Source organism: Miniopterus natalensis, chromosome 9 (assembly GCF_054644295.1).
Source record: "Miniopterus natalensis isolate mMinNat1 chromosome 9, mMinNat1.hap1, whole genome shotgun sequence".
Taxonomy (NCBI): Eukaryota; Metazoa; Chordata; class Mammalia; order Chiroptera; family Miniopteridae; genus Miniopterus; species Miniopterus natalensis.
This window is the reverse complement of record NC_142089.1, coordinates 79,968,839-79,986,261: the sequence shown is the minus strand read 5'-3', so window position 1 is coordinate 79,986,261 and position 17,423 is coordinate 79,968,839. Positions and strand designations below refer to the sequence as shown.

The window sequence follows — 17,423 nt, the reverse complement described above, 5'->3', positions numbered from 1 at the left end:
CAATACAGCAGCCACTTGAAGCATGGCTCATGTAAAATACACATCAAATTTGAAAGACTCAGTACAAAAAGAAAGAATGTGAAATATCTCAACTTTTTATATTTATTACATGTTGAAATAATAATTTGATATATTTCATTACATAAATTTTATTAAAATTAAGCTTTTCTTTTTAGTTCTCTTAATGAGGTTACTGGAAAACCTGAAACTGTATGCATGGCTTGTGTCTGGGGCTCAGATTATACCTTTGCGGGACAGCGCTGGTATCGGAGCAGATGCCGCACTGGCTCTGGAATCAGTCTGGTTCAGTCCTGTGTTCTGCTCTGTCATAGCCATGCAGTCTTAAAGAAGCCACTAACCTCTGCCCTCGTTAAGGAAGCAGCAGAACACTTTTCACAGTGCTGCTAGTTCAGATTAAATGAGATGCTGTACAATAGGGCACTGAACTACAAAGCTTTGTGCGCAATAAAGGAGTTTTATTCATTCAACTAATACCTGTAATACTGAGGCCACTGTAATAGTATCTTTTTTTTTTTTTTTTTTTAAACTATATCTTTATTGATTTCAGAGAGAGGACAGGAGAGGGAGAGAGAGAGGTAGAAACATCAATGATGAGAGAGTCATTGATCGAGCCCGCAACCCAGGCATGTGCCCTGACCGGGAATCGAACCCTGATCTCCTGGGTCCCAGGTGGACGCTCAGCCGCTGAGCCCCGCCCGGCCGGGCTCTAATAGTATCTTAAGTTTATTGTTATGCCGTAGTATTTTCAAAGCTCTTTCATGTAACCCTCTCCCACTGATTTATCACAGCAAGTCTGGAAGACAGGCTAAAGAAGGGGACCCTTGGACCATCAAATACTGAAAAACTTACTGCAAATGAAATAAGCTGGGGCAGAGAGACAGCAAGTTCCCTTGCTGCTTGGTTTTGATTTGTTCCAGCTGAGATTTGTGGAAATGAAATTTTAACTGTAGTAGTAAGAAACTGTCTCCTCTATAACTAACTTCACGTTGGGCCTCACACACACAAGCCAGAAAACTAAACACACTGCTCCTTGTAGCTGAATGGCCCACAGAAAGTTACACTCGTGGTGCCAGACAGTCCTGCTCATCAGATGTTGTTGAAGAAGCATGCCGACAAGACAGGCTTGATGACGCTGAGCATGGGTCTCACCATTCAGCATGGACCTCACTTAAGAGAGAAAGTTTCAGTGCTTAGAATAAAAGTCTAGGTTTCAGCTTGGAGTATTTTTAACTTAACTAAAACTCTTACTTTGAACACTGACTTAAATTACATATCTCTAATGTATATTTTGTGAACATTTCTATAGCACCAGAACCATTTGGTTGAAATGAGATTCGGTTTTTCCTTCCCTGTGACAGATAGGAAAACATTCCTTTACCACGTTAGAGGAATGAACACAGCTTTGCCTCCTTAGGACTGTTCTTTCAGCTGGAGTATCATCGTCAGTGTGAACTTCACTCCCACGCTCTGCAGGAGCTGGTTGGGAAGCGTCCTGGTTTCTTCTCATCTTGAATATACTCTCTTTTTAAAATGTGGATAAATCTGAGAATTTTCTTCTTTCAGAAGAACTGGAATGATTTGTGGGAATTCCTTTTGGTCAGCCAAATTGGTGATTCACTGTAATATGCAGAGATAGCACTGTTTCCTCACTATTACTTACTTCTAGTTCAACTGAAACTGCTCATTGGGATCTTCAGTATCCATTTATTATATTAATATAGATATAAAACAAAAATAAGAAAACCTAGTTCATATTTTAACAGAAGAAATCTCAATTACCACACATGAATTTCAACATTTAACTGCCCACAGTTGAATTTTGGATTTAATTCTATTATGTTAACATCTTAGGTTTTCATTCCTGTTGAGTCATGTACATTGGCTGGATAAGATCAGGTATCTGGCAAACATTTTGACTCTTAAAATACTCTCTGCACAGTTAGTATTTCATCCTATACACACCAACCCCCCCTTTTTTTTTTTGGTACTTCTGCTTTTAAGTGTTTTTCATGGTGCCCTCTCGTGGCTCCCAAGTGCAGTATTAAAATGGCATTAGAGTTGCTCTGTTTTAGCTTTCATTAAGTCTGGGTTCCTTTTTATTGGAAAATAAGCTTGCCTTCTTTTCCCCTTGTATACAGGTGTCTCTTTCTCCTTTTTCCCCAACTCTTTTAAAAATTGAAATGTGCTTTGAGGAGAGGTTCTTACTGCAGATTTTTGCACAGAGCTGATTTAATGGAGCTTTGAGACTTGCACAGTTCTACAGCCCTGAATGGAATCCGGATCCTTTGCTTCATCTATTGGCGTCCAAGCTCATGCTCAGTGGTTGTGACACACTGTGGCCCCTCAGCCCCGTCAGGCTCTGCCCACCCTGGGTGTGGCCTAGGCACATACTGCTCTTCTCTCCGAGCTCATGTCCCTCTTTCCCTTTTCTTTTTAGGGACTGGTTCCTCTTGTCCTTCAACTCTCAGCTGAAATGTTCTCACTGTCTCGGGCCTTTAACCATCCTGTTTAGAACAGATCCTCATCACCATTTTTTCTCTGAGTTCCACTTGTTTTCTTCATGACAATTAGTTTGGGTTTGTGCTTACTTTACTTCTGTACTTTTTACTTTTAAAAAGAGTTTTTTGAAAGAGCTCTGTTGATCTTTCTTTTATGGTTAATGTCTCCCTGGAATTTACACTTAATGAGAACTCTGTCTTTCTTACTCTTATATTCCTATCACCTGGAGAATGCCTGGCACAAAGTAAAACCTTAAATACAGTTAGAAGCTAAGATGATGGGACTCATTCAAATTTCTCTTGAATGCTATTTGTTGCACATTTTTCAAATTTAATTTTCTGATTTAATGCATGTAGGAAATGACTGCCATGACTTTTTAATTTAAAGATCTTGGGTCTTTTCCAGCTCATTATTAACGTTAAATTTTCTTGAACAGTACCAGCATGTGGAAGATCTGAGAGATCGAGCTCATTCAGACTATGGCCCTCGATGACTGGATTATCAGTTTGTTTCTCTGTTTCTTTCCATAAAATCTGAAAAATTGAGAGTTTTTGGCTATATTCACTTTTTTTAATATCTTAATAACCATTGCTTATTTTGAATTTTAAGATACATGTGTTTTTTTTCCCTTCAGCCATACCAGTTTGAACAGTGCATTGTCCATTCTCTGCAATCACTTAAAGGAGTTCTAGACTGTAAGCCCGGAGAAGCCAGTGTAAGTTTTCTGTTCTATTCCATCTCTATTGCAGACTTTCCCAATGAACTGTTGGGAATCACAGTTGTAAATTTTTGAGTCATTTCAGCTGAAGAGCTTTTCCCTCTGACTGCTTGGTTTGTTTTATTTCATTTATATGTATAGGCTGTTGATTTCTTGATTCCAAGAGAGGCTGATGAAAGTTAAAAATGTGAATGTAAGTGTTGTAGGTAGACTGCTTGCATTGTTAACACTTTGTATACCAGGGAAACAAGTGACTTAGGTGTTGCTAAGCAGCTCCACATCAGTGTCTTCTCAGAGCAAAATCACTGCAGGTAGAAACCCTCGCTACCTGTAGTCCAGCTCTTCATTCATGTCCCTTTTCAAAGTAAGGTTATACACACTAGAAGCAGTTTTACTTTTTATACTGAACTTCATAAAATTTTATTTTCTTAGGTAAGTCCAAAAATTTTCACCAAAATTCTTCTTTACAGGTCTTTCAGCAACCTAAAACACAAGAGGAGGTTTGCCAACTAAGCATCAATATCATGCAGGTAATAAAGTAAAAACACTGATACCCTGAGCCTGAAATAATGCAAATTACTTGTCAACCCCCTCTTATTTAGAATATATGTATAACATACATTATAGTAAATATATGTATTTTTATCAGTATATAATAGTTTATAGTAAGTAAGGTAACAAAGGTCAAGGTAAAATTCCAGTTTGTTTTAACAGTACTCCAATATTTCATTTATATTCTCCCTGTTTTGTGTTCGGATGAAATGACATGAGTGTGCAGTTCCTTCTTTGGGACCAGTCCTTTGTGGACACACAAAGAAAGTTGAGCATGTGCGTGAGTGAGAGAAAGGAAAAGGTGTTTTTTCTAAAATATATGCAAGTTCAATATCTATCAAAATATAGGTGCTTTTAACTTTCTGTTACTTATGCAATATACTTTGATAGATGTATATTGTATCATGGGAGATATATATACATACATTCATAAATACATACCTCTTATAAGGATACGTATTTCTGAATTTTATATTTACATAAAATTATTTTAATGTTGAAATAGATTAGAATCTAAGAGTTCATGTCACTGAAACTTCATATTCTTTTACTTAGATTTTTATATATTGTCTGGAACAATTGAGCACCAAGCCTGATGCGGATGTAGATACTACACAGTACGTAAAACTGAAATTCATCTCATTCATGCATTTAGGACAATTGAAAATACAGACTGATGTTATATATTTGGTCTTATATCCTAAGACTTCCAGTAAGAGAGAGAAATTGTTATATGAAAGTTACATTTTTCTACATTTGACCTATATTCTTTCCATAATTTCTTTATCTTCTAAACTCATCTTTGCATTACTAGAGACATGTTGCGCAAACTGAACACACGATTAGCTCAGTAATTATTCAAATGAAGTTTTATAAAAAAGTAGAAAATAAAATATATAACTCTTATTTGTTAACTTTTACGATCCTGGTTTAGAGGATTTCACTAATACTCTTGTTAAAGACTATGTTAGTGGGATTAATTCTGGGTCAGGCTTTGTTATTTGCGCTGCAGAGGACAAATACTGATTCTTGGTATTTACAAATCCACATGATAATTCTTTTATTTTCTAATATTTTTTCAGAATGTGCTATAAGATTTCTTAAAAATCTAGTTTTTCTGAATGACATTGGCTTGTGTAACTTTTGTGCACCTAAGATTTATGCTCTGACACACACAATGCTGAAATAAATCCCTGTTAAATTCATAGTTGAAAAATGGATAATTTTTTTCCTCTTTATCTATTTCCTGGTATTGGTTTTTGCCTCTCAGTATAGAAAACTGTCACTTCTCTGAGACTTAATAAATACTTAATTCTTCTAATTTTCCTTTAATTTGATTTTGTATGTTTAACATATTAATCCACCAGGAAATTGTATTATTAATTAGTTCCCTGATACAATTGATTAAGTCTTTCCTTCCTATTGTTTGGTTACAATTTTTGTTTCATGCATTACTGAGTTCTAATATATAATGCAGTTTATTTCAGAATTTTACATTCTGTTTCACTCATTCTGTATTTTCTGTCAGCTTGTGTTGTTTCCATTATCATTAGTTTATTTTTTAACATTTTTTAGATTGGTATATTTTTATGCTTCTCTATTTTAAAATATTGTTTGATATTTTTATCTATAAGTCTTCCTTATGAAATCTAAAATCATTTGGTCAGGTTTAAAGAAAAGAATTCCTGCTATTGTTATATCTATAAGTTAATCAGTAGATTTATGGTATTCCCTCCTTCATAATTTTGTATATCTGTTAACTTGTGAGCTATTAACTAATTCCCTAACTCAACTCACTTGTAAATGGTTAACTATGAAGGCAAGCTTGAAAAAGCTTCATGGAGATTCTGATAGTCACAGTCATTTCAATTATGTAAGTCTGTACCTAGAAATTAAATTTTGTGTTATTTTCTCCCTTGATGATTTGTTTTTAAATTAAATTAAGTCAGGATCGGGGAGACCAAAAGCAAATTTCATATGGCCCATGTTAATAGTTTATAGTGTCTACTTTGAGCTATTAATTGTTAAATATTAGAAACTTACCAAAAGTTATTTGATTTTTGACCAAAAGATTAATTTTTTAAAATTATAGTTGATATACAATACTATATTAGTTTCAGGTGTAGAACATAGTGATTCCGCATTTATATGCCTTAAGAAGTGATCACCGTGATAACTCTAGTAACGATCTGTTTCATAAAAGCTGTTACATTATTGACTATATCCCCTTAGCTGTACATAATATCCCTGTGACTTATTTACTGTGTAACTGTAAGTTCGTACCCCTCTGATCCCCTTCACCTTTTTCCTCCTTTCCCTCGCCGCCCTCCCATCTGACATCAGTTGGTTCTCTGTATCTATGAGTCTATTTCTGTTTGTTTTATTTGTTCATTTGATTTGTGTTTTACATTCCACATGTAAGGGAAATCATATGGTATTTGTCTTTCTCTGTCTGACTGACTTCACCTACCATAGTACCTTCTACGTCCACACATGTTGTTGCAAATGGCAATATTTTACTCTTTTATATGGCCGAACAATATTCCTCTGTGTGTGTATCACAGTGTCTTTATCCATTCATTCATCTATAGACACCCAGGTTGCTTCCATTACTTGGCTATTGTAAATAATGCTGCAATGAACATAGGGTACATATGTCTTCTTGAATTAGTGTTTTCGAGTATTTTTTTTAAAATAAATACCCATGAGAGGACGTTTGGATAGTGTGGTAATTTTATTTTAGGTTTTTGAGGAACCTCCATACTGTTTTCTATAGTGGCTGCACGAATTTACAATCCCAGCACCGTAAGCAGGGGTTCCTTTTTCTTTACAAGCACATGTTAGTATGTTTGGTGTTGTCCCAGAGATCCGCCATACTTTTTTTCTTTTCGCTGTTCTGATTAGTTGATTTTTTACGACTTTGTCTTCCAAATCTATGATTTGTTCTTCTGCAGCATCTAATCTGCTATCGATTCCCTGTAGTTGTTTTTTTCATTTTAGTTACTGTATTCTTCACTCTGGTAGGTTTTCTCCCTCTTTGTTGAAGCACTGAGCATTTCTATAGCCGTTACTTTGAGCTCTGTTGGATAGTTTGCTCATCTCCATTTCATTTAGGCTCTTTTCCTGGGGTTTTGTCCTGTTTTTGTTTAGAACGTATTTCGCCGTCTCCTCGTTTTGCCTGTCTTGCTGTGCTTATTTCTGTGTATTTGGTGTAGTTTTGGTGTGTTGGTGGGAGGAGGTGAACTCAAGATCTACCTCCTCTGCCATCTCTATTCCAACTACCCAGAGAACTGACCAAAAGGTTTTAAAGTCAAATTAACATAAGGTTCATTGCATGTTTTTATTGAGGCGCAGTTGACATATAGCATTTATTAGCATTTTTTACTTTAGGGCTTTGGTGCTAACTGTTCTCTTTGTTGTTTTTATATCCAGTCTTTCCATTGATGTTTCTTCCCCTGATTTGTTTGGAAGTATTCATGAAGACTTCAGTTTGACTTCTGTAAGTAAGACAATAAGTAACTAAGATGATAGCGAAACATGTCATTTTAAAACTATGAAATGACTGTTTCATAAATCCATCTCAATTACCTACTGCATTAGTGCTTTAGCATACTACTCTGTACTTTGGAGTTGTGTTTTATTTTGTGAAAATGTTAATAAAAGTACAATTTTATATATAGTCTGCACTTAAAGTCTTTTTAGCTGAAGCTGCATCTTAACTAGTTCCACCTACTCTCTACATCATGCAGGTTCTTGAGTGTGAACTAGGTATCCTAGTAGTTCCCTGGTGCTTGAAAGTTGGAGAGGAGGCAAAGGACATACGCCTGCTCCCTTCACGTTTCCCCTTTAAACAGAGAGGCTCTGCTTTTCTCTATTTTATATCTGTAAGTTCCCTAATACCATTTTATTTGAACACAAAGTTCCATGGCAAAAACAAAACACTTATGTGTATATATGCACGTATATGTGTGTGTGTGTGTATACACTTTTTTTAAAACATATTCATGTATTTAAGGATGATTCTCACACATACTTTATCACATGTATAAATTATAGCTGTTGAAATCCAAACTCCAGCTATCTTAAAAAAATAACCCTCTCTGGTTTGTCATTAGCTTGAAGTGTGTGTGTGTGTGCATGTGTGTGTGTATCAAGTAAGAAAACATAAGACCTAAATTTTCTGCCTTACATAATTTCTACAATTATTTTTATAAATATGAATTTCTAAATAAGGGATTTGTTTTTTTAATTTTTATATTGGAAACTTTTAATGTTGACATTATTAGAGGTGTCCCCACCATTACCCCCACCCTTTGCCCACCTCCACCCACCCCTCTTTCCCCCTCCCTTGGCCTTCGCCAAGCTTTTGTCCATGTCCATGGGGTATGTGTATATGCTCTTTAGCTAATCCCTTCACCTTCTTTATCCAGTCACCCACACCTTCCTCTCAGGCACCAGCCAATCTGTTCCATGCATACACATTTCCAGTTCCATTTTGTTCATCAGATTATTTTGTTCATTAGATTCCACATATTAGTGAGATCATATGGTACTTTTCTTTCTCTGACTTGCCTATTTCACTTATCATAATAGTCTCCAGGTGCCTCCATGCTGTATCAAAGGGTAAGGGATCCTTCTTTTTTACAGCTGCATAGTATTCCATTGTGTAAATGTACCACAGCTTTTTTATCCACTCATCTGCTGATGGGCACTTGGGCTATTTCCAGATCTTAGCAATTATAAATATAGGGGTGAATATATTCTTTCTCATTGGTGTTTTGGGATTCTTAGGATATAGTCCCAGAAGTGGGAATCACTGGGTCAAAGATCAGTTCCATTTTTAATTTTCTGAGGACATTTCATACTGTTTTCCACAGTGGCTGCACCTGTCTATATTCCCATATTGGGAAAAGTTTAATTTAATTAATTTTTAATAAAATCTATTCTAGGTTTAATTACTTGGGTGGCTAGGTAGATAATGGTACCATTGACAGAGAGAATTCAGAAAAAATAGGTTCTAAAGAAAGATTAATTTGGTTTGGGACCAGATCTATTAGATAATGATATTCAGGTAGAAATATTTAGTGGGGGATTAGATATACTTATTTGTCCCCCAGGAGAAAACTCTAAATACAGAATTACGAATCAGCAATATGAGGCTTGGGAGTGGATGACAATACTAGCAAAAGTACTGGTAGAATGACAGGAAAGCCAAATATATAAAAGTAATATTGGGGGGAACCAGTGTTTAATGGACGGCAGAGAGCCTTGAAGTTTTCTGTAAAGGAATAACCAAAGAGGAAATCCAGATAGAACAGTGTTCCTGAGACAGATGGAAAGAGCACTTAGACAAAGGAATATTGGCAGTATATGAGACAGGCGGAGGATTGGGCTGGACCAGATGGAAACTGGAGCCTCATGGTGTTGGCAGGTAGGAGGCTGTGTGTGATGGTGGGGAACCACATCATTGGACAGTTTAGGGGCCATCTGTAAGGTCAGAGTGAACAGGAGCTGAGGAAGTTGATGGGAGAGTTTAAACCATTCTTTCCATTGCTAGCATAGAAAGAGGGCCAAGAAGGACACGAGCTAGAGGAAAGATCCTCCTAAAGTGAGAGAGGCCTTGCCAGCCATTTTCTTGTCTTTTAGAACAGGTCTAATTTCTACATGATAATTTTTCCAGTGTTTGAAAACAGCTGCTGTGTACGCTTGGAAACTTCCCTTCTCCTAACTAACACTCTAAATCACGTAGACACCTCCCAGTTCGTATGCTTGTAGTCACTTGGTACGGTTCTTCTCTGAGTCTACTCTGATTCTTCTTCAAGGGTGGACATAGGACTCCAGTGCGACCTTGACTATTGAGAAGCAGCCAGAACTACACACTAGGTTACATCTCTCTGTTGACTTAAATTGAGCTGTCAACCAAACCCCCCAAGTTTCATACTTGCTTCTGCTACTCACAAGACCTTACCTCTTCCATTTTACTCCCAAAATTATTCATTTGGTACCAAATTTATTTTCTAATTTTTCCCCCCTTCTGTGGTATCTTTTTAGATTTGGTCCAGATTATTGAAATCTTCTTAAGGTCTTGTTCTGTTATCCAGCAGAGGCAGTTAAGATAGAAAGAGGTCTAGGTTTGAAGTCGGAGACTGGTTTGTCCTGGTCTGCTTCTTACTAATTGGATAACCTTGGGCATATCACTGAGGGCGTCGTTTTTTCCTGGACAAAATTGGGATGGTCATGCCTACATCTCAGATATTTGGTGAGCAATAATTGAAATAATACATGAGGTTCTAGCCCATAATCTGCAAGTGCTACCTTTCATAGGTTGGGTTGTTATTTTCAAACACATACGTTCATCTAAATTGTTAATAAACTGTTGATTATTAGATTGTGTTATTAAGAATTTGATTATTTCATTGTTCTTCCACTTTTATTTCTTCTGAATGGTTAGATTGGGGGGGAACACTTACTAAGGATAAGACTTTAAATCACTCAAGTAGTTTTTTCATTTTGGGGGAAGAACCATTTTTCTTCAACTAAAGAAAGTCAGTAGGGGTCAGAATATGCAGCAGACTTAGGTGGACTCCTAGATAAGGCTAATATTTGGAGGGAAGAGGTGAAGGGTAAGGCAACTAAGAATTGATTTTCTAACTGGGAGTCCAGATGAGAATTTCAGGGAGTGCAGCATGTGTAGAATGGCTGGTGAGACATTATGTTTACTTTTATTTCATGTGCTTTATTTACAAGGACCGCATAAGGGTAACACTAGGTGTGGGGCAAAAAGGAAATATGGCCTCCCAGCCCCCAGCCTCACCTGTGCACCTTTCCAGTGCTGTTCGCTGTTCTGTCTCTGATTTTACTTGCCATTTAAACACAGAGTGTGGAGGAGCTTACACACCATAGCCCTCGTTACCTTGCTTTGCACTCCATTTCCCACCCAGAGTTCATCAGGGCCATCAACAGTGTTTCATTTGCTTGAAGGTGCCTTACTAATTCTTTGGCCTTTTAATTATACTTGTTGTTGACCAGAGAAGGCATTGAATAGATACACTCTGCCAGAAATAAAGACAGGAACATATTAAGTGTCTGAACATTAAATTTAGAAAGTTTTTAAAAATTTGATGGGGCCAAATGAAATTATTGAGAGAGATAATTTGTCAGTTTGGCAGTTGAGTTTAAAAAGTATATTTCATCTGTGGTTTATATACCTCAAAGGACAGGGGCCTATTTATTTCTGTGTTTATCATACTGACTTTATCATAAGTTACTCTGATTACATATGAAACAGGAAACAAATACGGGTGAGAAGTTTTCCTGGAAATTGGTTTTAGCCTTAGTCTTTAGTCAAAGGATCTTAAACTAAGGCCTTAAATTAGTCACATTTGACCAGAGAATGCTCCTACACCTAAGGGAGCACCAGGAAAGGGCTCTCTGTGAGCCTCAGCAGCAGTGACAGATGACATTCCTGGAATTTCATTCACAAAAATGGTTCTTCTGAACGGTAAGAGATGTTTTATTTATCAGCATTGGGGCCTGTGGTTTTGATGAGAAAGGACTTTAAGCAGCTAGAACTCTGGAGAGTATTGAACATGGGGCTCTAGTCCTGTCTATTACTGACACTGGGGAGTCAGTCCTTCACTCCCCAAGAGAGGGAGACTGTCCTGCATAAAAAATTCTGTGAAGTTCCACGTTTTTGAAGGAGCTCATCATATGGATTGTATTATAATTTTCTTATAAACGATTTTCTGAGAGTTTCTACAGTTTTTTTGCAATCACTTAAAAATATCCTCTTTATAGCTTTTTTCACAAAGTATTAAGTAGAATAACTAATAACGAGAACTGCTTTTGTTTGAACATCAGCTGATCCGACTTTAGTTAACTGTGTTTCATCAATGTCCTTCTCTGTACAGCTGTTACATTTCAAAGCCAGCAGTATTTGACTCTTAGTGTATTATGTAATAACGAGCAGTTAGAGCTGTAGAATTGTGTTATGTTCCTCTCTCTGTTAATATTGGGAAAGAGGAGCCAAGAAAACCAAAGTATTAAATATTGATATTAAATACAAAGAGATTATAATTAAATGTAATAAGTGGTAAATGAGACCTGTTAGACTCTCAGTTTGTTACTATAAATGTAATTTTCTAAAAATTTGTTTTACTTTTAGGAACAGCAACTTTTGATAGTCCTAAGTAATTGCTGCTACCTGCAACGTCACACGTTCCTAAATATAGCAGAACATTTTGAAAAGCACAACTTCCAGGGAATAGAGAAAATAACACAGGTAAATGAATTATGTTAAATGGACAAGTTGGTTGTTTTATCAGTTTAGTTTCCACACTTTTTTCTCAGCACCCTTTCTTTTGCTTTCCTGTTCTTTCCTTGTCTTGCCCGCCCCACACCCACATTCCTTCCGCCGCTTCATCCCACTCTGTCTTTATGCGATTCCCGTCCTTCTCATAATTCACCTGGAATAATTAATTTAATACTCTCTTCTTTCCTCAAGAGCAAAGTTCCCCAAGGTTAGAGCTGATTTATTCCCCACCTAAGGTACTCAAAAGCGAGGAAAGAAAATAATGACCGACAGGCATAAAACCCAAACCTTTAAGAATCATCTCGAATTTGGCTCCTTTTAGATTAAAATGTTTACTTAGAGCCAACAGCAGATGCCCTGAGCCTGCAGGAAAAACCTCTCCCCGCCTGTCTGCACTTTCTCCCCTCTCCGCGTGTCTGCAGCGATGCTTGCGCTTTAGTCCTTGAGCAGCTACGAGGTGCTTGAGCATGGACACGTGCGCGCCCGCACACACACGCACACTCAAGCACACTCATGCACACATGCGCACACTCATGCACGAGGCAGGCTCACAGCAGCTGTGGGAGGCTTAATGTCTTGCTTAATATTTTACCTGAAAAACACATACTCTCCACACTCCTCCTTGGGTGTAGTGAGGTTGAACAGAAATGACCCTGTGTCAGTGGAGAAGGGCTTCAGAAAGCCCTGTTTTGTTGTTTGTGTTGTTAAGTAAGCAGAGAAGGAAAAAATGAAGCAACCCTGTTATTAAAGGTTAGTTGGTTCCTGGGCAAAAGTTTATCAGATTTCTAAGTAAAACTAAGCTGGAACCACTTTTTAATGTCAGTACAGTTTTCTCAGTGCAAAGAATGAGAAAGATAATGATCTTGTTAATCTTACAATCAAATGTACTCTTGATTGATTACATGCTTTTTACAAATGATGGTTCCAGTTCATGAGCTTGATTGGGATTTTTTTTTTCAAAGAATGAAAATATCAAAGTGGGTGGCTCTGTCTTGCTTTCCTGTCTTTTCGTAAAGATTAATCATTCTGATGAGAAATGTTGTGACTTAGGCTGTAGCGCCAAAAGTCGAGTTTATTTCCAGAAATTTTTGTGTGAGAATTGTAAGTTGTTCTCTTGCAGTAAAAAGTGGACACTTTGTTTTTATGCAGCAACAATAATGACACCAATATATTTCTTGAACTTTTAATCATTTAAAAATACATGAAATGAATAGGAATTACATATAGCAGAAACAGTAAGTTTGGTTTTCTTTAGGTTTTTAAAGTTATAAATAGGAACTATCTGTTGTTTCAGTTTATATCATTAAGAAGTAGAATGAAAGTGACATATAAATAGGCTTAGATACTGTCACTAGTCTTTGTAATCATTTTGAGACCAAAGTAACATGAAGGAATTGGGGGTGCAGCTTAGAATAAGTGGTAGGTTATTTTTCTCATTGAAAATTTGGAAATTTTTTAATTGACCAGTGATATTTGAGATTATTCAGTTGTGTAAATAGTGAACTAGATTTAAATGATAGCATTTGTATTCATTCGGTTTGTTATGAGTAAATTCATTAATTACATGTTGCCAACCAAGTAAAATATATTTTTACGTTAAGGGAGAAAAGGTTGCCTACTGCTGCTGTTTTTCACAATCTGTTTTCAAATGACAGAGAGCTCTAGAGGCAAGATCCCTGAAAAGTCAGGGCGTGCAGGTCACATGAGTTACTGGCACCCGCTCTTTCCCTTTGGAGATAAAGGCTCACTGTGGGCTTCTCGCTGAGTGTCACTGGACACTAGACATTCTCTCAGGCCTCCTTCCAGGTATGAGCTGGTGGTTTGCCAAGGCTTCACCTGGGCTTATTTTCTCCTGCTTTCTCATTGGTACTTCTGGTTACCAGTAGAAGGAAAATGACCAGGTGTTAATTCCCTAAATCTTGTTCCCCATCTTCAGAAGTAAAAAGAATTTTAATATGGAATAGTACACAAATAACCAAGTGCTGGTTAGGAGTTTATTAAATTTAGTGACCAATGATCATTTAAAGCTGGAATGATTTCCTATATATAGTTATATTTGATTCAAATAACCCTGTGGAGTAATTAAGGTATTAGCATATTAACTCCATTTTGTTCATATAGAAAGTTGCTCAGAGAAAGCAATGATTTGACCTATTTAGTAGCAGAGTAAAGCAGGACCCAACATTAAGTTTTCTCATTTTAAATCCAGAATGCTTTCTGGCCCAGCACCATGTATCTTAAAGTAAATAACAAAATTGCTCCCATGGAAATGCACCAAAGGAATAGGAAAATTGTAGTAGCTGTAATTATATAATTCCAAGGAAATTTTTTACATATATAAAATTCTATTTGAACCTGTTTTAGTCGTTATAAAGCAAACGTCCAATTTAGAGTTTGATAATTGCAGATTTTCAGTTTACTTGGGACTGTAGTCATTAAACAAGTCTGTCATTAAATTCTTGATTGAGGTTTTGCTCCAACATGGGGGTTGGAGGAGGGCAGTTTTCTTTTTGAATACTCCCAGGGAATATTCTTTACCTACAGCAATCAGTTTTAAAGATTTTTGTGTCACTTGAACCATATGTGCTATATTTTCATATTTGATTATGTTTAGCTTAATTGTATATAATTCTTAAATTTTGTATCAAACCATTTGAATTCACAGATATGAATGACTATAGCTTACATCCTCACTTTGTTTTATTTCTCCCATCTCTTCATAATACAAATTAGCTAAATTTTGTTTAGAGGCTATTTTAATAAAATAAATTAGTTGTAAATTAATCCATTTCGGAATTTAAGATCTACGGGCAGGAATTATAAATTGGTTAGATGTGTCCCTGCCTACTAAATACTGAATTTAAGTTTTTGTTAAATTTTTATTTATTGGTTTTAGAGGAAGGAGGGGTGGAGGGAGGGAGAGAGAAGGAAAGAGGGAGAGAAACATCGATTTGTTCCGCTTATTCATGCATTCACTGGTTGCTCTGCTTTTTTTTTTTAACCCTCACCTGAGGATATTTGCATTGATTTTAGAGAGTGAGGATCATTGATATTAGAGAGAAGGGAAAGGGGAGAGAGAAAAAGAGATGGAGAGAGAGAAAGAGAAACATCAGTGCCTCCCATATGTACCCTGACCAGGGATCCAACCCATAACCTAGGTATGTGCTCTGACCAGGAATTGAACCCGGGACCTTTCAGGGCATGGGACCATGCTCCAGCCCATTGAGTCACACTAGCCAGGGCCACTGGTTGCTTCTTGTATATGCCCTGACCGGAGAGGAGATCGAACCCAAAACTTTGGCTTATCGCGACAGCACTCTAACCAACTGAGCTACCTGGCCAGGGCTGAACTTAATTTTCAACCCTATTTAGTGGCCTGGAGTCCCTTGTGTAAATGGGAAGGGGAAGAAGGAAACAGACAGACATAAAGTGATAGTACAGTATTAAGGACCCAAAGACCTTATAATTTATAAATTATGTAATTTATAATGTTGCTTCCCCAATACAGAAAGTAATTCAGAAAAGCTTTCCCAAATCAAGGAAGGATATAAGCTTTCACATAAAAGGTGGTGTTGCAGAGATGAGAGAAAGGCTCTAAGTCTCTTTGGAAAGTTAGGGAGGTTTAGGAAGTAAATAGGGAAAACCATTGGTTCACCAGTCCTGCAGCATGATGTGGGATTGCTACATCAGAAACCTTGAACTTGAGCAGATAAATTCCTACGCCTTAGATAGTTGTCTTTCACCCTCCCTCTGCTATTCCTCTTCCTGGGCTGCACTTTGCTCCCCCGCACACTCTATGCGGTTTCCGTAGGAGACCTCATCCTCTCCTGCTGCTTCATTTATCATCCAGGCCCATGATTCCCAAAATATTTATTTTTAACCTTCTTAGCATTCCTAGGATTCAGTTCTATTTCCTACCAGACATCTTCATCAGAAGTTTCTACTGTGATTTCAGATCAACTGGCCCAAACAAAAATAATATTTTTTCTTCAAATCAGCTTCTCTTTATCTGCTTTCTGTCTTAGCCAGTAGTTGCTGAATGAGCAGGCCAGGCACCTGGCAATCGTTCTTGACTCCATGCCCCACGAGGGTTTATGCTGAGCCTTCTCAGTTCAGCCCGGAACCGTCTTCTGAACCTGACTCCGCCTCTCCCATTTGCTCTTCCTGTCTAAACTCAGTCCTCTGTCACCACTGTGCTGTTGTAGGAGCCTCCCTCCCAAATTCTTTGCTTAATCTCTCAATTCTTTCACTCTCCAGCTCCTCATCTGTGGATGGGCTTTGAGAGGTACAGGCCTGGCTATATTGCCCTTTCTCCCTCCCGCAGGTCAGTGCTCCTCTCTGTCTGCAGAGGAAAACCTAAGTCCCTTAGGCTGGCGGTTGAACAGTTGGAACCTTTCTCCCATGGCACATCTCCCCTGCCCGCCCCCCCCCCCGCCCCCCGTTCCGCTAGCCTCTCATCTTTCCTTGGACATTTCATGCAATTTGTCTGCTCCTTCGTTGACTCAGCATTAGCTTACCAGGCTCTACTGTAAGAACATTTACCTACAGCCTGTGTTGTACTGTCTGGAATGCCGGGTCCTCAGTCTCGACTCGACAGCATCTTGTCACCCCTCAAGCCTATCTCGGATACAGACGTCTGGTCCTGTGAAGAGCCCCTTCGGGCCTCTCCTTACCTGTTCTCCCGAAGTACAGGGAAAATCTAATCTTCCTCTTCCGACCCGTCTTCCTTCACACCCCAGAATAGCATTTCAGCGCATTACCTTGGGTTAGCTTAATATTGGTATACTTCTTTTTCAGATTACACACTTTTTTCAGAAATTTTTATTAAATAGCCCTGGCTGGTTTGCTCAGTGGTTAGAGCATCAGCTGGAGGATTGAAGGGTCTTGAGTTCGATTGTGGCCAAGGGCACGTGCCTTGGTCGCAGGCTCAGTCCCAGCCCCGGTCAGGGCATGTGTGACGCAACCAATTGATGTTTCTCTCACATTGATGTTTCTTAAAAAAAACCCTTTTATTTAATATTTTATCTTTCCAAAAGAATAGATCTTATGTAGATATAAGAATAATAAAATGAGCACGCGCCCCCACCACCCAGGTGAAGAAACGGAGCATCGTCCAGAGTCCTCCGTGCCTGCCCTTTGTTTGCACCCCCTCCTTTCCCTGTGGCGTCACTGCTGCACTTTGTGGATTTGAAACAATACTTTGTTTCATATTACCTGTTTTGGGTTTTTAAATAGCATAAATGGGGTTCTATGGTATGTATTTTTCTATCCTGCTTTTTCTACTCAATATCGTTTTGATATTTATTCATGTTGCTATATGTA

At 37.7% G+C, this 17,423-nt stretch overlaps 1 protein-coding gene across 4 annotated transcripts in view; it reads left to right on the top strand.

Annotated features, from left to right (window-relative positions):
- Positions 1-17,423, top strand: part of EXOC2 (exocyst complex component 2) — a 150,860-nt gene that overhangs the window by 88,974 nt on the left and 44,463 nt on the right. For all 4 annotated transcript variants that reach the window (XR_001602697.2, XM_016206378.2, XM_087820693.1 and 1 more), the window contains exons 17-21: positions 3,155-3,235; positions 3,709-3,768; positions 4,346-4,407; positions 7,223-7,289; positions 11,955-12,071. Coding sequence is in view for 3 of the 4 variants with exons in the window: in XM_016206378.2 (XP_016061864.1) it covers positions 3,155-3,235; positions 3,709-3,768; positions 4,346-4,407; positions 7,223-7,289; positions 11,955-12,071 (387 nt within the window). In the remaining variant the exon portion in view is untranslated. The remainder of the gene's footprint in view (positions 1-3,154; positions 3,236-3,708; positions 3,769-4,345; positions 4,408-7,222; positions 7,290-11,954; positions 12,072-17,423) is intronic.